The sequence below is a fragment of the Acanthochromis polyacanthus genome, chromosome 9 (assembly GCF_021347895.1).
Source record: "Acanthochromis polyacanthus isolate Apoly-LR-REF ecotype Palm Island chromosome 9, KAUST_Apoly_ChrSc, whole genome shotgun sequence".
In the NCBI taxonomy this organism is placed as follows: domain Eukaryota; kingdom Metazoa; phylum Chordata; class Actinopteri; family Pomacentridae; genus Acanthochromis; species Acanthochromis polyacanthus.
Genome location: NC_067121.1, coordinates 7,286,517 through 7,309,748, shown reverse-complemented (window position 1 = coordinate 7,309,748; position 23,232 = coordinate 7,286,517). Strand labels below are relative to the sequence as shown.

General features: G+C 40.0%; 1 protein-coding gene across 5 annotated transcripts in view; it reads right to left on the bottom strand.

The window, feature by feature from the left end:
* LOC110971256 (extended synaptotagmin-2-like) overlaps window positions 1–22,126 on the bottom strand; it is a 71,969-nt gene extending 49,843 nt beyond the window's left edge. For 4 of the 5 annotated variants that reach the window (XM_051953025.1, XM_051953027.1, XM_051953028.1 and 1 more), the window contains exons 1-2: window positions 22,006–22,126; window positions 20,316–20,703 (exon numbers count right to left, since the gene is read on the bottom strand). In XM_051953025.1, the coding sequence (XP_051808985.1) occupies window positions 20,316–20,703; window positions 22,006–22,028 (411 nt within the window). In that variant the 5' untranslated portion in view covers window positions 22,029–22,126. Of the gene's footprint in view, window positions 1–20,315; window positions 20,704–21,930 lie in introns of all 5 variants that reach the window. The other variant, XM_051953026.1, reaches the window with a different exon arrangement.
* Between the last annotated feature and the right edge of the window lie 1,106 nt (window positions 22,127–23,232).

Here is a 23,232-nt window from a genome sequence, read left to right as displayed (position 1 = left end):
CAGGCCTAAAATCAACATGGCCGCCTATAACCAAACACCATATGGCATTTATACAGAAATATTTTTCTAAATATTATATATACAATTGAGTACATTTAAACTGAAAATGATTCATAAAGATAAAGCAGTGACTACATATTTTCTACATTTTCTGGATTACCTGAGGAACTATTTGGTCAAAAATCAAATATTATATTTTCTTGCTCGCTTGGATAAGTTTGGAAATTGAAAAAAACTGGGGTTACCATGTGCAACATTTTTCCAAGAGCCCACACTGGAAAAAACAATGGTCAACAATGATAGCTATTCATCTTACTACTTAGATGTTGCACTTGTTTTCATATTTTCCTCCTCTCTGCTTTATGTAAACATCAAAAAATCCCTGATTTATGATTTTTTTTTCCTCTGGTGACTGTTGTTATTACTGCAAATGATTTATTTTTGGCAGAATGAATTAATGAAATATTGCTTCTTTTTTTTTTAGCTTGGGTTTAGATAATTTTCCAGATGAAAGTCTCACATGGTTAGTTCAAGGGCCATCAAAAAGTTGAAAATCTGACTATTCATCCTGTTTTCACAGTTAGTTTTCCAGCAGTAGTTAATAAAAAAAAAATCCTTCTGATGTGGTTGAGAGGCTCAGTGTACATCAAGTTCATATAATTCCTACAGTCTTACATATTTTTATGTGTGTAAATGCAGTAATTTGTGTGTTTTTCATTGTAGTACTGACGGTAAAGTTATCACCGTGATAAACAGGCTACTTCTCGTGGTCTTTATTAACAATAGGTTGCTGAAAATTATCTAAACTAAACTTAACTAAAATTAAACATTTTATTGTGACATTGTTTTCAGCGATACCTCCAGCCCGAAATTCCGACGACAAACATAAACTATCATCACTGCATCCTACTGAGCTTAGAGGACAGGAGAAGTCACACCGGCCCTGGACGGCAGCCAAACATGTAAATGAAACACAAATCGACGGCCGTGCATGGCGACAGTCTGCCAGTTTCACGTTGAGCTAAAGGCGAAGCTGCAGCTGACGTGACTGCTGCATTGTTCAGGGGAACCTGACGCCAAACGCATCTGCCAAATAAACCGTCTGCAAACCTGACGGGTACAAAAACAAAACAAACAACAGACACAGAAAGCAGAGAGCAGTGGCAGCTAAAACAGCGGGCGACACACGAAGCAAACAGGATATTACATTTAAGCTGGGTATGAACAAACAAGCCAACGTGACTCAGCGCTGGAGACAAAAATGAGGATAAAACTCAAAAACTCTGAGCAGAAGAGGAACCAAATGTGTGACGGCGCAAAAGAGAAAGAAGGACTCAGCAGGAAGTTTGAGATTAAAGTGGATTAAAGGAGCCCACATCAGAGAAACGACAAATGAGACCGAGTGAGAGGACCAAAATAAACAAATGCATGTATTTTTGTCACGTATTCGATGGTGTTTACTTTGGTATAAATGAAGCCGAGAGTGACAAAGCAAGGAAACTGATTCATTTCCTCAATAAACTGAAATCATCTCACTCTTTTAAACTGTTATTCAGCCCTTAAAGCGTCAGCCTCATCAGAAACTCTTAAAACTTGAGCTCAGTTCATCTTCCAGCAGATTTTCCACAAAATCCCTGAAGAAACAATGTCTCGCTCTGCAAAAGCTCAATGAGGAGCTGATATTTGCCTTCAGTAAAATCGATTTTCTTAAATATTCTAAACCTGCATGCTGCTTTGGTATCCAAGGTGGACGAAACACCATCATGAATTCATCGTAAAAGATCAGAAATAATGTTCTAGCATCTTTGTTTACTAGTGAGTTTTTGGAGCACTAGTTATACTATTATGAAGATAAATTCACCTGGGAAATTTAAACAATTTCCCTTAAGGCTCAACTCAGACATAATTAGGAAAATCTGTTGCTGCATCGCTTCAGATTTTGTTTAATGTGTTTGTTTGATATTTGCAACCCAAAGAAAGTTCTGTGAAACATTTAGGCTGAATTTTGAGACGCGCAGATTTAGGATTTTTTGGCAATTTAGCCTCGAAAAACATCCTATATCTCTAAAATGTTACTCCTAAAGTCATGAAGTACATTGAAGACAGACAAAATTGTTTCCAGCAGATTTACGTGACAGAATTGCTCCAGCTCAGGCCACATTTTTAATAATGGGCCTTTGAAAATGGAGAGGAAATTTTTTTTCTTGCATTGAAGACAAATGCAGATTAAAAAAAAAAATCTTTTCTTGGATGCACAAGAGCTTCATATGTGTTTACAGCATAATCTAACCCTCTAGAATCAACCACTTGCTGATGTTCAAGCAGAGAAACTAGAACATGCACAAACTGCTGCTAAAAACCACCCATCACACTCTTCGGTAGCTTTGTTTTATGTATCGTTTTGTCAAAAAAAAAAAAAACATTCAGAAGTTGCAAAATAGTTGGTTTACAGTTCAGTAAAACGTAGGAAAACTGGAGAAGTGAGAGTTTTGGGAAATTTGTGTTAATAAACTGCTGTAGTTTACTTAAATATTCACTTGTCAGAGTTTTCTGTCAATCGTTGCAGCTCTAAATTAATTTAGAACAGTTTGCGCTCATTTTCGGAGAGCTGATTTTAAGAACATATTGGAAATACTTGACAGTAATCTGTTTGTATTTAGGCATTTTAATGAAAACATATTTCATAATACAGCTTTAATAAAACTTTGAAGAAATGATGAAAATTCTAGATCGCACCAAATGGCGACAGGACTACAGGATGTATAAACATACAATTTGCTTCACATCACGATGCTGCAGCCACCATGCTATGCATTATGATGCTGCAGCTACCACCGTGCTTCACATCACGATGATGCCGCCGCCACCGTGCTTCACATCATGATGATGCCGCCGCCACCGTGCTTCACATCATGATGCCGCCGCCACCGTGCTTCACATCATGATGCCGCCGCCACCGTGCTTCACATCATGATGCCGCCACCACCATGCTTCACATCATGATGCCGCCACCACCATACTTCACATCATGATACTTCCACCACCATACTTCACATCATGACGCTGCCACCACCGTGCTTCACATCATGACGCTGCCACCACCGTGCTTCACATCATGACGCTGCCACCACCGTGCTTCACATCATGACGCTGCCACCACCATGCTTCACATCATGATACTTCCACCACCATGCTTCACATCATGATACTTCCACCACCATACTTCACATCATGATGCTGCCGCCACCGTGCTTCACATCATGATGCTGCCACCACCGTGCTTCACATCATGACGCTGCCACCACCGTGCTTCACATCATGACGCTGCCACCACCGTGCTTCACATCATGACGCTGCCACCACCGTGCTTCACATCATGACGCTGCCACCACCATGCTATACATCATGACGCTGCCACCACCGTGCTTCACATCATGATGCTGCCACCACCGTGCTTCACATCATGATGCTGCCACCACCGTGCTTCACATCATGATGCTGCCACCACTGTGTTTCACATCATGATGCTGCCACCACCATGCTTCACCTCATGGTGCTGCCACCACCGTGCTTCACATTATGATGCTGCAATTAGCACTGTATCAGAAAATGCAGCCTTCTCATTCATTCCAATCAGATCACTGCGCTTGAAAGGACAAGAAAAGCAACTTCAACCATTTAGCTTTCAGCCATCGAGATCAGCACCACCTTATCTATCCAGACTCGTAAAACCCCATCATAAACTGCTGTACAGCCTCTGCAAGGTGCATAATTTCCCTGCAAAACTCATGGCTGTATTACACAAGCAGTCCTCTGTGGATTGTGTTTCATCTGCCTGCAGCAACACACCGACTCAGACCTGTTTTCCATCTCAGAGCCCTTCCAACCTCAAAAAAAACAAAAAAAAAAACAACAGCAAACGGATCAGACTCAAGGCCTCTTACATCGAATGAGTCACTGAAAAGCTGCTACACAAACCAGTTGGAGATCAGCAGAGGACGGGAGCATCGCAGTCCAACTATGTAACAGCTGTTTGGAAATCCTAACCCTCCCCTACGGCCACACCCCAACACAAAGCATGTGTATGAAGCGTTCACTTAAAGTAAAAAGAAGAAGTTTTTTGTGTCACTGCCCTAAATTTTCTTGCTTCATCACTGCCTGTGGACTAAAAATCAACCTCGCTCTCCGTCAGGATACGGACTCTTCCTTCCAACGTGACGACAAAAACAAGGAAACCTGCTCAGTCAGATTGTCTTTAAACTGCAGGAGGCGTTGAAAGGTGCCGATACAGGAAGCCTATATTACAGGACGGCTGCTCCACTGCCGCTGACGTCTATATTTAGCCAGAGAGAAAGATAGCAGTCGAGGATATGAGAGGAACATCCAGGAGAGTACAAACTACACTTTAATAGACTGTGATGTGACAGCCTGAAAAAAATCCATTTGTAGTCAGCCAGAGTGTCCTAAATTCGATTTAAATCATACACAATGGTGTCTACTGCATGCCGTAAACACTTAAACTCAATGTTAGCTTATTCTGAATACATTTTAGACATTTTTAAGTGCAATTTATACATAAAATATTTCAACCCTGGCTGTCAGAGAGCTCTCTGTCTTGTAGCATCTGGTTCTGATTCTGAAATTTGAAATTGCACATTTCTTTTTTGTTTACTCTTGCACACTGTTTGCACTACATATAAAACACTTTAACATTTGTACATTTTTATCCCCCGCCGGCCGTAGGCACGGAGGGGGGTATTGGCGTGGGCATGTCCGTCCGTATGTCCACATTTCGTGTCCGCAGCATATCTCAGAAACTACTTGAGGGATTTCATTCATATTGCACCCAGGCCATCTCTATATAGTATACACACGTGGACAAAATTGTTGGTACCCCTCAGTTAAAGAAGGAAAAACCCACAATTCTCACTGAAATCACTTGAAACTCACAAAAGTAACAATAAATAAAAATTTATTGAAAATTAAATAATCAAAATCAGCCATCACTTTTGAATTGTTGATTAACATAATTATTTAAAAAAACAAACTAATGAAACAGGCCTGGACAAAAATGATGGTACCTCTATAAAAGATTGAAAACTATTTGACCAGAGTGACATGATTAACTCAGGTGTGTCATTTAATTGACATCACAGGTGTTTCCAAACTCATAATCAGTCAGTCTGCCTATTTAAAGGGAGACAAGTAGTCACCCTGCTGTTTGGTGAAAAGGTGTGTACCACACTGAACATGGACAACAGAAAGCGAAGGAGAGAATTGTCCCAGGACATCCGAAAAAAAATGATAGACAAACATCTTAAAGGTAAAGGCTATAAGACCATCTCTAAACAGCTTGAAGTTCCTGTGACAACAGTGGCTCATATTATTCAGAAGTTCAAGACCCACGGGACAGTAGCCAACCTCCCTGGACGTGGCCGCAAGAGGAAAATTGATGACAAATTGAAGAGACGGATCGTTGGAATTGTATCCAAAGAGCCCAGAGCAACCTCCAAAGAAATTAAAGGTGAACTCCAAGGCCAAGGTACATCAGTGTCAGATCGCACCATTCGTCGCTGTTTGAGCCAAAGTGGACTTCATGGGAGACGACCAAGGAGGACACCACTGCTGAAAAAAACTCATAAAAAAGCCAGACTGGAATTTGCAAAAATGCATGTTGACAAGCCACAAAGCTTCTGGGAGAATGTCCTTTGGACAGATGAGACCAAACTGGAGCTTTTTGGTAAGGCACATCAACTCTATGTTCATAGACTCAAAAACCAAGCATACGAAGAAAAGAACACTGTCCCTACGGTGAAACATGGAGGAGGCTCAGTAATGTTTTGGGGCTGCTTTGCTGCATCTGGCACAGGGTGTCTTGAAAGTGTGCAAGGTACGATGAAATCTGAAGACTATCAAGGCATTCTGGAGAGAAATGTGCTGCCTAGTGTCAGAAAGCTTGGTCTCAGTTGACAGCTGCAGAACGCTCATTGACAAATACAGAAATCGTTTAATTGCAGTGATTGCCTCAAAAGGTTGTGCAACAAAATATTAAGTTAAGGGTACCATCATTTTTGTCCAGGCCTGTTTCATTAGTTTGTTTTTTTAAATAATTATGTTAATCAACAATTCAAAAGTAATGGCTGTTTTTGATTATTTAATTTTCAATACATTTTTATTTATTGTTACTTTTGTGAGTTTCAAGTGATTTCAGTGAGAATTGTGGGTTTTTCCTTCTTTAACTGAGGGGTACCAACAATTTTGTCCACGTGTGTAACTGGTTAATTGTAGAAACCCATATTCATTAAGAATGTAACATGGCATCACCGCATATCTTTGTTGGGAGGGGGGGGGTTTGACCTGATGGGAAAAGCTTCTGTTGAGAGGATTGGTGAGGAGGCTGTTGCTATCTCTGGAGGTGGGCTGTGTTGATCTGAGAGTGAGGACACTAAAAAGAGCATGGGAGAGATAGTCGCTTTTGAATTGTTGATTAACATAATTATTTAAAAAAACAAACTAATGAAATAGGGCTGGACAAAATGATGGTACCCATAACTTAATATTTTGTTGCACAACCTTTTGAGGCAATCACTGCAATTAAACGGTTTCTGTATTTGTCAATGAGCGTTCTGCAGCTGTCAACAGGTATTTTGGCCCACTCCTCATGAGCAAACAGCTCCAGTTGTCTCAGGTTTGATGGGTGTCTTCTCCAAATGGCATGTTTCAGCTCCTTCCACATATGTTCAATGGGATTCAGATCTGGGCTCATAGAAGGCCACTTTAGAATAGTCCAATGCTTTTCTCTCAGCCATTCTTGGGTGTTTTTGGCTGTGTGTTTTGGATCGTTGTCCTGTTGGAAGAGCCATGACCTGCGACTGAGACCAAGCTTTCTGACACGAGGCAGCACATTTCTCTCCAGAATGCCTTGATAGTCTTCAGATTTCATCGTACCTTGCACACTTTCAAGACACCCTGTGCCAGATGCAGCAAAGCAGCCCCAAAACATTACTGAGCCTCCTCCATGTTTCACCGTAGGGACAGTGTTCTTTTCTTCGTATGCTTGGTTTTTCAGTCTATGAACATAGAGTTGATGTGCCTTACCAAAAAGCTCCAGTTTGGTCTCATCTGTCCAAAGGACATTCTCCCAGAAGCTTTGTGGCTTGTCAACATGCATTTTTGCAAATTCCAGTCTGGCTTTTTTATGAGTTTTTTTCAGCAGTGGTGTCCTCCTTGGTCGTCTCCCATGAAGTCCACTTTGGCTCAAACAACGACGAATGGTGCGATCTGACACTGATGTACCTTGGCCTTGGAGTTCACCTTTAATTTCTTTGGAGGTTGCTCTGGGCTCTTTGGATACAATTCCAACGATCCGTCTCTTCAATTTGTCATCAATTTTCCTCTTGCGGCCACGTCCAGGGAGGTTGGCTACTGTCCCGTGGGTCTTGAACTTCTGAATAATATGAGCCACTGTTGTCACAGGAACTTCAAGCTGTTTAGAGATGGTCTTATAGCCTTTACCTTTAAGATGTTTGTCTATCATTTTTTTTCGGATGTCCTGGGACAATTCTCTCCTTCGCTTTCTGTTGTCCATGTTCAGTGTGGTACACACCTTTTCACCAAACAGCAGGGTGACTACTTGTCTCCCTTTAAATAGGCAGACTGACTGATAATGAGTTTGGAAACACCTGTGATGTCAATTAAATGACACACCTGAGTTAATCATGTCACTCTGGTCAAATACTTTTCAATCTTTTATAGAGGTACCATCATTTTTGTCCAGGCCTGTTTCATTAGTTTGTTTTTTTAAATAATTATGTTAATCAACAATTCAAAAGTGATGGCTGTTTTTGATTATTTAATTTTCAATAAATTTTTATTTATTGTTACTTTTGTGAGTTTCAAGTGATTTCAGTGAGAATTGTGGGTTTTTCCTTCTTTAACTGAGGGGTACCAACAATTTTGTCCACGTGTGTAGATGTGCCTTTTGGGGTGCATGACCTTGACCTCATTTTTAAGGTCACAGTGAGGCACTTCAAATATTTTTTGGTTTCCGGATCATACCTCAGAAACTACTTGAGGGATTTCACTCATATTGCGCACACTAAGCCTGTTGGTAATGTAGATGTGCCTTTTGGGGTGCATGACCTTGACCTGATTTTCAAGGTCAGTGTGAGGCACTTCAAATATTTTTTGATTCCGTTTCTGGAGCATATGTCAGAAACTACCTGAAGTATTTCATGCATGTTGCACCAACGTCACCTGTGCATAATGTAGATCTGCCTTTTTTGGTGCATGACCTTGACCTGATTGTTTTCATTGTAGTGAAGATGTATCATTTTGTAGGTGTATCGTCCAGTATATATTATTATTTCTTGCACTCAGAGGCACTATATATAAGGCGGGGGATGTTTTAAGCGGAGCGTGTTTATTTAAATAGGGCATGTTGCATTTTCCAATTTTCTTACTGTTTATTTACTGAATGTTTTTGCTTATTTATCTCAATTTGTGGTGGTGGGAACTGCACTCTTTCTGCTGTAACAACCAAATATCCCCTGAGGGATTAATGAAGTAATTTTATTCTATTCTATTCTATTCTAGACCCACAAAACAGTCCCCATGTTCTGTCTGCAATTTAGCCAAAAATGTCCCTATTGCCTCCTTGCTATGACAGAAACACAGAATATTGGGTGTTTTAGTGAATCTACGTGTTTCATGTTAAATGAGACATGTACAGAAAAGTGTACACAATTTTAAGGTTAGATTAAGCTGTTTAATTCTGACAGAAACTCACGTCACACTTGATTAGTTCAAGAACCACCAGAAGGTGGAAAATATACAGATTTGTTTTTGTTTTTTACAGTTGACAAATGGTGCGATTTTGCATGCAGTTTGGGGGTTTCAGAGGGGGTAAAACAAACTCTTGTAAACTGACTTTTTAGATCAAATTTACACATAGAACCTACAAAGTTGCCTCATAATTCTATAAACCTTGATTAGTTTTGGGACATTTTTATGATCTTGTCACATTTTTCTTCAATTGTCTCATTTTTCACTGCAATATAAAGTCCCGCACCTCTATGGAAACAGCATAATCAATGACTAGACATTTATTTTGTGCAGTCTGGCACAGTCAGAATGCCATAGATCATTAAAAAGAAAAAACTGAAGTTGAATTACATTTTTTTGGAAAATGAGTACAGAGTTATTCAAAAAGAATGAACCAATTTCATTATGCAATATTTTAATAAGGAAAAGCAATAGAAAACTCCAGCCAAGTCTCAAGTAGTCTAGTCACAATCAACTTTTATTTCCTGTCTTACAAGTGTTCAATGTGGCCCCCAGATGCAGCACGGGGAACATCTATGCGATAAGAGAACTCCTCCCAGACGCGTATCAGCACATCACGATCCACTGAGCTGATTGTTGTTGTTATCCGATGTCATTCGATGACCTTAAACATCAAATAAATGCTGGTGTGAGTAGAACATTTGTGACTTTGCTGGATTTTCTATTGCTTTTCCTTATTAAAATATTGCATAATGAAATCAATTCATTCTTTTTGAATAACCCTGTAAATTTGCTAATTTCACGCTGAGATTTAGTTATTTTCCCGATCTAATCTCATATCACACATGATCAGTTCAAGGACTGTCAGAAGTTTGAAAATCCACAGCAACGGCATGATTTTCCTGATTTTTAAAAAGATATCGTCTTTTAAACATGCTGGCACAAACGGAGGTTCAGAAGATTAAACACGGCAAAAACAAACGCCCACAAACTGACTCTGAGCTCAGTTTACACACAAAACCCCCAAAATTGTCCCTTAAAATATTTCTAATGTTTTTGAGATGTGTTGAGCTTTAAAAATGAAACTTTAGCAAAAAGCTTAGAGACAATAAACACTGCAATTTCTGTTTAAAACAGCAACATTCTTTCTATGAAGTGAGACAAGTAAAAGATATCTAAATAAGCAATGTGTACACATTAAATCACGTTGTGGAGAACTCTTCTTCACTCACAGAGCTTTTACTGAACACGACAAGCTAAATTTCCCTCAGGAGTCCCAGTAGTTTGAATGCATTTAAATGAAAACGAAATTTTCTCCAGCATCTTATCCCACTCACCTTCGGCCATCTTTTCAGCCTCTACACACACGTAGACATGACACATATAATGCTCCCCAATTTGCTGATTCACCTCAGCAGATTAGGTAAGAACAGGTGCTGATGCTTGAAATGTTGTCTGCAGTTTTCAGAAACCCAAATTTGATCTGATTTAACCCATTTTTGCAGCATGAGGATGCAAAGACGTGACAAAAGATGGTCATCAACAAGGTTTGCTTCATACTGATGCAGCTCTCAAAAGTATTAACATCTTCTGAGCTACAAATACCTGAAATTAAAAGTTTTAAAGTGTTACTAGTGCTTCTCTCACCTTAATGTTTGTGCATTCAACAACTCTTCTTTCTCTTCACAAGAAAAAAAAAAGTTTTATTCTTATTAAGCATTAAATACAGATTTGCAACAAGACGACATGGTCATCAATATCCCCCGCCACATGTGATGTCTATGAGTCTATATCCAAAATAGTGATGAAGGGCCATAACTCTGTTAAATATTATCGCACAGGTCTCATTTTCGAACTTGATCAAGGTGTCCATGGTGTGAAGCTACACACTAAATTTCGTAATCCTAGCTGTAACAGTTTCCGAGAAAAGCTGTCCCCTTCATGTCGGACGCACGGACGGATGGACGGACGTACAGACGGAGGCCAAACCTATATCCCCCTTTTCCACTACGTGGAGGCGGGGGTTAATAATAGGTAGAAACGATGACTGCAGAAAGCTGCCTTCAAGTGGTCAATAAAGGATATTTTGAACCACTGTGCCACCAGCATCTCAGATCCAAACAAATGTTCTTCCTCCGTTAGCATTCCTCCAACCACAATGATCGGCAGCACAGCGTCAGCTCATCCTGGCATGCCGAGGCCCACATTATAACGTTAGCTTTGGTCAGCTGACTGGGTTTTTCTGCAAAGGCAAACAACTTCAAGCCCAGTTTGATGCTTTTGTTTGTTAGAGGCCTTTAAAATATGGAAAGTCCCCTCCAGTTAAGTGCTCTGCAATGCCATCTTGCTAAAATGCAGTGTGGGATATCGGTCTCTTTGCAAATACGAGGACATGCACTGACATGCAGGCACATGGCATGACCGGCTGCCAAAACGTAGAACACAGGAGCTCATATTACAACACACACAGTGACTTCATTCTCTGCATCTCCACTAAGCAGCTGAGGAGTTATCTCAGTATTTACTTTATTATCTGATCCTTACAATAATCTGCATCATTGTTTTGTTTCAAGCCATTTCCAGACGACATAATTTACTTTAGAAACGTGTGACTTTAACTCTAATGCAGCCGCCACTCTCCGTTTGCAGTAGGGATACAATGTTTAAGCCAGTTTTTTAAAGCAATAATCGGCAACCTTATTAATCAATAATCAACAACATAAAGTTAAGTCTATGGACAACCAACATAGCCACCAACTCTTACAAAAGTAGAACTCTAGCATTAAGCATCACAGAAGACTTTGTCATGGTGCCCGTTGCTAGCCAAACTCCGCCTCCTCGGGTCAATGCAGGGTTAAAACATTAGGAAGGCCGGCCTCATGGCACAAACAGCATTTTAATTGACAATACATTTTCTGATATGCATGTATATTTTTAATGAGATAAATTATTAACAGCAATGAATTGCATAACTGATGATCAATAACATCCTGAGTCTGTAGTCAATCTGTGATGTCCAGAAATGTCGAATATTTGAATATTAATCCGAATAATCAGATCTCAAAATAAATATTCCGATACCACCATCACGACTGAACATTCAGCTTTTTAAAACCAAGTCAAACTGTAGAAAGTAAAACTGACTTGATAACTTATTTGGATTTCAAGTTTGCTGCCCTACCTACTAAACGTGTCTAGACAAAATCAGAAATCTGGTGAGTATCAAGTCTTGTCCAAATGAATTCGACTAAAGCACTGAATTTGACAATATCGAAAAGGAACTACAAAGAACAACTGGTGAGCAATTATTGTTTGTTGTTGAGTTAATTTATTAAAGTTACTACATGAACAAAACCTGAAAAGCCCAAAGCTGCATGTGTCAAATTAAAAACTTAAATTCATAATTATATAAGCATGAAAACATTCCTTAGTAGAAATACTAGAGATACTAGTTGGAGCAATTGAACTTGTATTAATACTACCGGTCATTATGTGAGTGGTAATTAACTATAGCTTTGACTGCAAAGGAAAAACGAGTTCCTTTTACTCAGGAGTATTGCTCATTGGTTGAACATAAATTCATTAGAAGCTGTTTGAAGTCAAAAAGACTGACAGATTGGTTTTTTTTGGTTGCTGTTAAACCCAAAGACTGTCTTTTTCTTTTCTTTTTTTTTTTTTTTTTTAGAGTGTAGCACTGGATTGATGTTAGCATGCACTAATCTCCACATGCTAAATGGAAACAGTAACAGTGAGGTTGACTTTTAGCTTTAATGAGTGTTCCGACATGTTTGTATTTCCGGCATAAATGCAATAATGTGGATCCAAATGGCCACAAATGAAGTTGAAAGTCACTGTTTCTTTCAGATCCAGAAACTTGGGCAGGTAAAAGCAGGACAGGGTTGCCTCGAGGCCTTTCTGTTTTTCCACATTGTTTCTATTCTCTGCTGCAGAGCTAATCTCCACCCTCAACAGGGAATCCCCAACCATGCCATGTCATACGAGGGCAGAGAGACGAAGAGAGGGGAGGAAGAGGAGAGAAACCACAATGCTGTCGGTCGTGCAAGAGGCCCAACGCAGTGAGACATGCTTCACACCAGCTTGTTCGAGCTTCAGAGTTTCCACCTCCACCCAGCTTCGAGGTCACACCCAAGAGTTACCTAACACCACCAAACTACTCTGACTCAAAGCCTACCCGAGCTCATCTGCAGGTTCCAACCTACACTGGAAAAGTTAGTTTATTAACTGTACTGTACGCACGATGCAATGCAGCTGTTTTACGAATTTTTGTGTTTTGTAAAATTACAGATAGCAACTCGCAAAGTCACTGGAAAAAAAACTATTAATGCACCAGTTATTAACACGTTTGTCAAATAATTGGACTTGAAAAATATTACATAATATTTGTAACTGTAATTTTACAGAATTGCATTTTTTTTTTAAATCACAAAAAAAGTATTCATTTAATTGTAAAAAACAATCCTAAATCCGTAAATAACATCCACATCAAATAATCAGTCTTTTTACTGATTGTAATATGCTCTTTTACAACAAACGATTATTATTAGACTATTTTAAACATATTTAAATCAGCAAAAATATAATGATTTTACAGATTTATGAAAGAAAAAAATACAAAGGCAAAGGGTCCTCACAATTTGAAATATTACAAAAAAATGAATAAAATCACTTTGGTTGTTAACACATTTTTGCCTGTTTTATTCCAGACTGATGATATTTCAGCTTTTATGCCTCCTAAAAGCACACATTGTTGGTCTTAAGCAACACTACACTGAAAAGCAAGTATGAGGTTTTTTTTTTTTTTTTGAATGCAGCCACATGTGGTGTCTTCAGCTCGTGTTCTCCTGCAACTCAGCATGTCCTTCTCTGATTACTCGATTGCTCTATAATCCTTTGATCCGTATAAGCCGGAAAATCAAAAAAGTTTTCTCCAAACAGAGCGAAGATAAGCAGAGCAACAATCCTGTCTGCAACCTTTAAAGCTCCTAATGTGATTAGCAAGGCGTGACTTCAAAGATGATTGATTTTCTCTTTTTTGTTTTTCTTTGAACATCCACAAATAGAGACATTAGCTCCATCCATCCAGCCACAGGTCAAATACTGTTCAATATACAGAAGCATTTATTCCAAATAAAGTGAAGAACAGCTGATGTCAAACAGCAGAAAAGCTAAAAGAAAACATTAAATTTGTCATGTTGCAGTCTTTACATTAGCTAGAAAGCTAAAACTGGACTGGCAAACAGCACTGTACTGGTGCAGCTGATATTCTACATTTAGCTAGAAAGCTAATGCTCAATGTTATTCGAAAGAGAAGCCTGTTTTTTGTATTTAAAGCGCTTTGTTCCACTCAGAGTGGTCAAATCCTACATCGCAGTGGAAAACAGAAAAGCTGAAATCCAGCTAAAGTGACACAAACATGAGAGACGCCTGTTTGCCGGTAAATAAAAAAATCCTTTAAAATTCATGCCTGCATTAAAGTGTGTTCAATCCTGTACAAAACAAGACAACAAGTATGTCAACTCTTGCTGAACAAAAGAGAAAAACATTCAGCAGAAGTGTGTTTCTGTGTCTGACAGCAGTGAGGGAGGCGGCAGGGTGTTGGTTTGTCTTCAGAAAGATGAAACTGCACCATTACCTCAGGCGTTCTTGGCCTGCTAACTACGAGCTGCTGCCCACACCGACAATCAAGCCTCATTCCAGGCATATTTGCTGAGAAGCCAAGAGCAGCTCCACCAAAAACTACCATCGCAGCTGGTTTTCCGCTGATGCGATTCATGGCGTGAAACTCCACTCTGTCCAATGTTCAATTAAATCGACCACATACTGCCACAAACAAAACCGGGACTCATGTTCAAGCTCACTGAATGTGTGAATTTGCTCCATTTCTCTGTTTCATGTCATTAGAAATGTAACGATTTGGGGTTTTACTGTGTTCATCGGGCAATTTTACTTGCACTTTTCATTATTTTCGGTGTTTTACATACCAAATAATTCATCTGTAGCTGTAGTTTGGGCCAAACAAGTAATGAAGTTCAAATAGAAACTGTGATTTGAAACAATTAGGATATATTTACTGCAGTGAGCCGAAGCCACAGTTCAAACTGTCATGTCAGACTCTTGTGCCTTATGTGGTAATGCTCCGTCCCATGTTTTAAATCTATTACACAGTGAACATTAAACTGAAACTTTACTTTAAAATGTTACATAACAAATCTGATCACAATAAGCAACAAAAAATTTAACCTCAATATTTTCCCGAGATGAGTTTGACAATAAAGCCGTCCATTTCCCTTGTATTCAACAAATTACAAATCATTCTCTGATTCTGAAATCCTACAAAGCTAATTTCATAATTCAGAGATTCCATTATTTTCTGAGAATGTAGTTAATTTCAGTATTGATAATGAAACTGACTTGACTGTGCTGTCAGATACTGGTCATTGGTCGCACATAGTCAGGTGGTTAATCAGTTATTCAGCCTTATTCTCATTTTCTGAAATGACTGGATTTTTTGGTCTGCTGACCCAAAGAAACAATTTGACGATTTCCCCTCGTGCTCTGTGACCCTGTGACGTTTGTTAGGCAATTAATTTCACCAATTATAGCACAATAGGATCCTTTTATTATATCAACAATTTCTGCTCGTCTGTTTCTGATTATCTGGAATTTGGAAAGCATCAAATATGTATATTTTAAAAAACATGTAAAATTTTACATACATATTTAAAATACTTTCCAAGATCTTTGCTTTTTAATCATTGCCTGTCAACCCACTTTTAGCACACTCACGTTGAAATTTGAGGCTGCTTGAATGATAATATTTATTGTTATAACCAATTGAGCAGGTATAACAAGCTGTACCACAAAAACTAAAATATTGTTAAACAACCTAATCCAAGTAGGAAAGAGTTCTGAAGTTTGAAAGATGTTCTCTAAACTTTACCAAGGACATAAAATTATATATATATATATATATATATATATATATATATATAGGCAGATTTAATATTTTCTGAATTTCCTAAGATGTCTTTGCTCAAATATCTCGTATATTTTCAATGTTGTGAGTGAATGTGTTGAAAGTTGGGTGACGGAACATTCTCAAAATGAGCAGAACTGTAAACAACTTAAGAAAAAATACCAAAAAGATTATTTGAAAAGTGTAATAATATGTAATATGGAACAGTAAATGTGTTCTCTGAGTCCGTAAAGATGCAAAAAATAAATATATAGGTTTGATGCTAACAGTAAACAGTAAGATATAAGCTGTACAAATATGTAGCAGGTTAATAAAATAAATGTCTTCTTATTTTAGGTTTTGGATTTGATTTGGTTGGTTTTGTGTTTCGTGTATTTTATTTTTGCCTTCATGATACTGTGGCATGTCTGAAATTTTTTTATTAACAAATTAAATATATGTTATGATAAAAAAAATAAGTAGAGCAGAAGAACTCAATAATGACAGTTATTTCCATGCAGAGTTTAGATTTAGTTAAGAGCTGATCACTCTGAGTCTTTCAGTGAGCTTCTGATTATTGAGCTGTGAGGTCAGTGAGGCAGAGGTGAAGCTGATAAAGTATCTTGAACGATGGACGGGGACAGTCTGAATGTCCTCAGGGGCCAAAGTTCCCTGCTGATTGTTTGACATTGTTATCAGAAGGACACGTTAGTCCTTTAGCATCCTTTCACTGGTTTCCCAGTTTGATCAGGCACACAGTGGGCCATGGATCAGCTCAGTTAGACTTCATTATCCACGCCGCTGAGGGGTTAAAACATCTGTAAACTAAACGTGGTCAAACGTGGAACATCGAGGTGCTCTACGCCGCTGTGCTGACGGCAAAGCTTTTCCTATTTTATTATGTCTGTCATTGCTGAGCACCATTTTTCTCAAGGTCTGTGTGATAATGGATGTGTTGACGAGCTTCTCTGTGACGGGAGGGGTCTACCTGGCCTCCTGCCATCCACTCGGTCTCCTACTCCGGCATCACCATCGATAACAGAAAATGAGACGGCAGAAATGGAAACCTCCTCGTCACGGAGTCGTCAAGTGTCTGCATAAAGCTCACAAGTGCGGAAAAGTGTCATAATTATATAAAAGGTTCAAAGTTTAGGAACAACTGCAAAGTCTGACACAGATTGAGTGTTGCTTGTAAATTTGGCTGCTGTGAGTTCAAAGTTTCCAGCTGTTCATCTTTAGAATAATGCTGAAATAAGCAATTAAACTACAATAACAAATCAAGAATTAAGATTATGGCAAAAGCCAATGAAATATGGTAAAATGCTAATAAATTTGCCAGTGAGTCTTTTAGGAAATCTGCTTATTCTTTCCAAAAAAATGTAAATCTATGTATTTAGGGGATATATGATTTGAAAATTCGCATAATAACGACAGAAACTTACTCATGTACATTACTGTATGTAAAATGGTTTAACATAGAACCACTCACTACAGAGGAATGGATTGACGTTGTACATGAGGTTTGCATTATGGAAGAGTTGACATTCTTCCTAAGAGTGCAAAAAGTTTCATCAGATCTGGACTAAACAGCTGAGTATGTAAAACCCATGAGGTCTGATTTTTCTTGAACTTCCTGTAATTAGAAGGAACCAGCTCTCTTCATCTAGCTTTCTTTTAATTCTTTTTCTATTAAGTGACATGAAAAGATAATTAGAAGGAGTAAGTTGTCCAGTTCTGCTGTTCCTATGCATGAACAAAATAAATGATTTTGAAAATGAAAATATTGGACAAGAGGTAAGGTCTTTAATGTTGTATATACTGTTCCTCTTTGATCTGCAGAGACTCTGGGTTGTCCTGGCCCAGACTGGTGCAGAGTTCCTCCTGTTCCAATTTGATCTTTAATGTTGTACTATTTCGGATTGTTGATTTTCTAATTGCAGTCAAGCATAACTATCTATCATCAAAGGGTATTCCTACTAGATAATCAGTTAAAACAACTCTAAGCCCTAATATTCCACAATCTGAACACGTGAAAAGAAGTGACCGTTTGGCCTTATCGGGCATAGAAAATTCCTAAATTAGTTCCACTCTGGGTATTGCCTGATTTCACGAAGCTTGAAAAACAGAAAACGAGCAGCCATACCTTAAAGAACCAACGTTTTTTCAGGAATTCAAGGTGCTCTTATGGATTACCTGCCACCTCAGGCCAAAAGAACTCATTTGCAGACTTGGCAACGGCTGCCTCAGGTATACACTACATCCTTTGTGTACACGCCCAATGGCCATTCTTAGCATGCTGGGGAACTTGTAATATTGGCAGGTGGAGTTTGCCACACGTCATTACGAAGGAACACGTTGACGGGGAGAGAATGGCAGCTATGTGAAAGGTGTGTGGCCGGTCTGCCTCCACCTTCCACTCTTTATTGTAGCCTGACTGCACAGTGATGGGCGACCACACCAAACACCGCAGGAATTAATGCAGAAAGTGAAAATTTGAACGGGTTTGATGACTCCTCTGCCAGCCTCAGGAGCCCCAACAGCCTCGGATGGCACATGAGCGCAACTGACCGAGGGCGTCAGCTCCTTTTGAAGGGTTAACGGGATAGAAATGAGTCTGATTAAATCCTGGAACTGATACTGAACTTGTAGACTGTCGACAATAGTGCAGAATATGTGACCTTTCCAGTGGCTATTTATGAGATCCTCATTAACAAGCAGCAAAGTTTGTTTGTTGGGATATCAAATGTCAGACACGTTGCTGTGTTTTTGCCTGGCTGCTGTTGTCATCCTCCAGTGGACCCTCTAAGAAATACCTAGCGCAAGATTATTAAAAGCAACGAAAAGAGATATTATATGCACAGTCTGTTTTACATTTAGGTCAGGATGGTTTCTAACTTGCACATCCTGATTTTACTGTCTGGCAACCATGGCAATGTTAAAACTGATTTGGTTAAAAAAAGGAATTACACATGAACCTAGTCTAACTTAAGCTAAGATTTGCTTAATTAATTAATTATGGAAAGATCCTATCTCATACTCGTTGCATCTTAAAATTCAACATAGCACCTGGGGCCAATAAAGACCCAGCAGGCTTGAATTGTGCTCCTTTCAGTCAATGAAATGTTTGGGAGCTGTAATTCAGGGTGTAGATCATACACTGTATAGAAAAGATGGATGTAGCCACCTTGACGTCACTTATTGGTTTGTGGATGACTGTTTTGAAGCCTCATGTTTGGCGTTTTTCTCTTTTGAAACATGGACATGACGAGGAAGAAATGGTAGCGACTTGTCATGTATAAAGTAGCCCAGACCTGGCCGCGGAGTGATCAGACACTGGGACTGCTGCGGGGTTACTGGACTGAGCCTGTGCTCTGGGACGGGGATAAGCTCACAGCAGCACCTGCTGCTTGTTGAAAACAGTAACTGCAGAATGATCCGAGTTTTCCTGTCAGAGTCTCCAAAACGGCAGAAAAAGTCGCTAGATTTGTCGCTAGTCGCTTTTGACAAAAAAAGTCGCTAGGATGCTTTGGAAAGTCGCTAGATTTAGCGAGAAAGTCGCTAAGTTGGCAACACTGGTGTCTGCTTACACAGCCAACAAGCGACCTTGTCATCTGCTGCGTCAAAATACTGCCAAACGGTGCTGATTTTCTTACACGGGAGCGTCGCCATCTTCCCACTTTACCTTTCCAAACTTTCCCCAGGAGAGTCTGGCTGCAGACCTCCCGCCTAAGAATGCTAGACCCCCCCTCAACTTTCTTCCCCAAACTGTGTGGCCCCGCCCCCTGCTACGTGTGCGTGTGAGGGGAGGGAAGGAGGAGCAACTCTCTCCCTGGCTGCTCAGCCTGTTTACAAAGAAGCCGAGGCGGAGGCGTGAAGAACAAGGTGCATGATGCTTAATGCAGCGTTTAACCGACTAGTAAAATACTAAACGTTTAATAAATGAGTTAAACGGCGGTTAAACGATTAAACGACTAGTCGCGCACATCCCTAATTCAGACACGGATGCTACTTCATTAACTCACAAGGCAGTTAAGTCAAATTCAGAGAATCTTCTAGAGACAGCTTAGAGCCTCATACTTCCGGTCCCTGTGTAAACTATTTATTTTCTCTGAGCTGAACTGCAGTAATGAACATATGAGAAAATGAGATCAAATGCCGTAAGTCTCAAAAAATGCCACTAGCAAGTCTGTTTTCCACTTCACGTGCGTTGGGAAAAGTTAACCTCCACCACAAATTACTGGGTGCTCGTCTGGTCCTTTAATTTATCCGACATGCAAGAGTAGGAGTTTGTAGTGTTTTTCTATGACAGAAGATGAAGATTAACTTTCCTGAAGATTCTTGTTTAAGTGTTTTGGGGAAAGACACTGAGGGTAATCACAGGGAAGACTTGGTCAGGAAAACTCTACCAGGTCATTTGGTAGGTAACCAGTCAACACTGACATCCTATGTTAACTGTGAGAACGCCCAAACGAATGTTTGACTTGGACTCAAAATACAAAGCAAAGATGTTAGGATGGTGTTAACAGCAGGGATGTATTACTGCTGGAGGACTCACCCATGGTGGCAGCTCAGTGGTCGGCACACTTTGCCTCACTGCTTTCTCCTCATGCTCCAGGAATGCCAAGGCTCGGTTTATCCTGTAGTCCTTGGTGCCGTGGTTCTTCCTCCAGTAGAAGAGCATGGCAAGTCCGATCAGAACCCAGCTGAAACTGAACTCAAAGTATCCCAAGACGTAGATGGGGAAGATGATGGCGAACGTCTTGGCAAATTTAATCCACATTTGAGTGACATCTGTCAGTGAGGACTGCTGCTCTTCGTCCAGCTCCTCTGGGGACAGAGGCGGACCCACGGCTGACCCCACCGGGCTGCTGGGCGCCGAGACGGGTCCGTTGGTCCTGGCTCCTGGTCCCGCCGTACCCTCCATCCTGTTACTCATTTCCCCCCTGGAAAGACATTTTTCGACAGTCACTTAATGCAGATGTCACACGCAAAGGCTGCAAGTGTTTCATCACAACAAAGCAGAGGCCTCAAGGCTGCAAGATTTCTATCTTCACAAGCAACTATAGCACAGACTGGCTGGAGTTTTATCCGTGGGAACACATCAACATGACGCTTGAAAGTGTCACAACAAGCTAAATACTAAACCCCACAAACATACCACAATACTCCATGTAGTACAAGTGATTTAATTGGAGCTGGACTTGAAAAGAAGTGCAATCTTGTGAGAAATATATATCGTTTCCCTTCCCGTGACCCAAAGAAATCAAAAACAAACATCAAACTATAGCTACTATAACTATCTACAACTATATCTATAAGTTTGTAGAATTTAGGTTTATTAAGGTTGTCATAAAATTTTGAAGTGGACAAAACAAGTGCATGTAACTGAAAAGCTTAAAAGTGAATTTATCTTAAGTCCTGGTAAATAAAAAAAAAATATTTCTGTAGTAACAGGTTCATTCTAAACTCTCCATATTATAGTAACTTCCCTTCAACAAGTGTAGTAAAAATGTGTTATGCAAATACAACAAAGCTGCAATTAGACCAAACACGACATCTTTATTTCATCTGTGAAATAAATGATAATAAAGTTTTTTGTCGCTGCCAACACTGAATCATACAGACTGAAGGCTGAGGTGTCGCTCCAATACGTCATACGAATCCCCTTTGGAAAAATGTCCACTTTTAATTATCTGTATTTCTGACACAGAAACTGCTGGAAAGAATCGAGTTAAAGACTTGTTGGTAAACGACTAGATGCACTCTCTAATTCGGCATACTTTCACTACACCTACGTGCTCTTTTAAAGAAGTATTTCAACTTTGAAAAGTGTCTCATCCTGATTTTCCCCTGCCAAAACATACCGCTGTGGATGGCGACGACAAGCGGGAAGTGGTTCCGAAACATGAGATTATACTGACATAAGAATAGTTATATCTGACTATATATACGCCGAATAAAAGATCACCTTCTACTGCAGCTGGAATATACTTAAAATGCTGGTTGCGATGCGTGCAAATGTACGGTTGAGCAGAGCAACTCTTATTTGGAGGATTTTTTGAACGGAGTCCGTCGTGACGCCACAAAGTGACACGTATTAGGGCTACTGCGTACACCAAACACCACAGAGGGGGAAAAAAAACAACTACTTCTTCTTCTTCTTCGCTTACCGTCAAACCGGCAGCACGCTCACCGGTATCCGCCTGCGACATTCGCTCTTCCCTGGAAAATAAAGTAAAACTCACTCCGCCGGTCCGCTCCACTGCATGCCGACCGCAGAAACTCCGACAGCCCTCTACTCTGCTCGGTTCGTCCGACCAGCCCGTCTCGGCGAGCCCGCAGGAAACTGTCATCGCGGGAAAGAGGTCAGCCTCCGCCAGGGAGGGAGCTTCAAAGCTCGAACACAGCAGCGGGCCTGGGCGCCACCTGGCGGCCCAAAGAAACGACGACAAACATCCATCTTCTTCTTCTTCTTCTTCTTCTTTTTGTTTTATGGCGGTTGGCAAAAAACTTTAGGTTGCATTTACCGCCACCTTCCGGTAAGGAGTGTGGGCCAGGAAGGCCCCAGCATTCAACATCTTCTTAAACTCTCCTAATTAACCCAGTGACACGAAGAAACGTCAGCAGCTCTTTATATACATCGAACGTAGAGTCTCTCTGCAAAACAGTCCCCAAAGAAAAGATTAACCCTCTATTCTCCAAACGTCTACTTAAAACTCTTCTTTGCTGTTCATACTTCCTGCATCTCATCAAAACATGCTCAACTGTCTCATTCTCCTCACAATTTTCACACTGCCCCGTAGGATGCTTTCCAATCAGTTTCAGAGTACTATTCAATCGTGTATGTCCAAATCTCAATCTCGCTACTACATCTTCTTCCTTCCTTGCCAACAGACCCCCAACCCCTGGCCCCCTAATCTTCTTTTGAAATGAATAATAAAACCGTCCCTTTACCTCCTCATCCCAATCTCTCTGCCATTCACTCTCTAACTTCTTTTTAACTATGCTCTTAATTTCAGCCTTGCTGTACTTAATTTGAGAATCCACCATCTCTTTTCTTGCCCCTCTCTTTGCATAGGCATCTGCCAGCTCATTCCCTTCAACTCCTATGTATGCTGGTACCCAAAGAAAAACTAATTGTTTTCCAGACACGTTTATTCGATAAACCACTTGTAATATATCGTATACTATATCTTGCCTCGACTCAGACCTCATATTTTGTACACTCATTAATGCACTACTGGAATCAGATGCTATAACTACTTCCATTGCTGCACTTTCTTCTACCCAGTGTAACGCAAACAAAATTGCCACTAACTCTCCCGTAAACACTGCTATATTATCATTTACCCTTTTAAAAACTCTAATGTCAAGACTTGGAATAACAAAAGCAATCCCAACCCTCCCATCTTCTAACCTTGACGCATCTGTATATATTGATAGCCAGGAGGAAAACCTCTTCTCTATATATC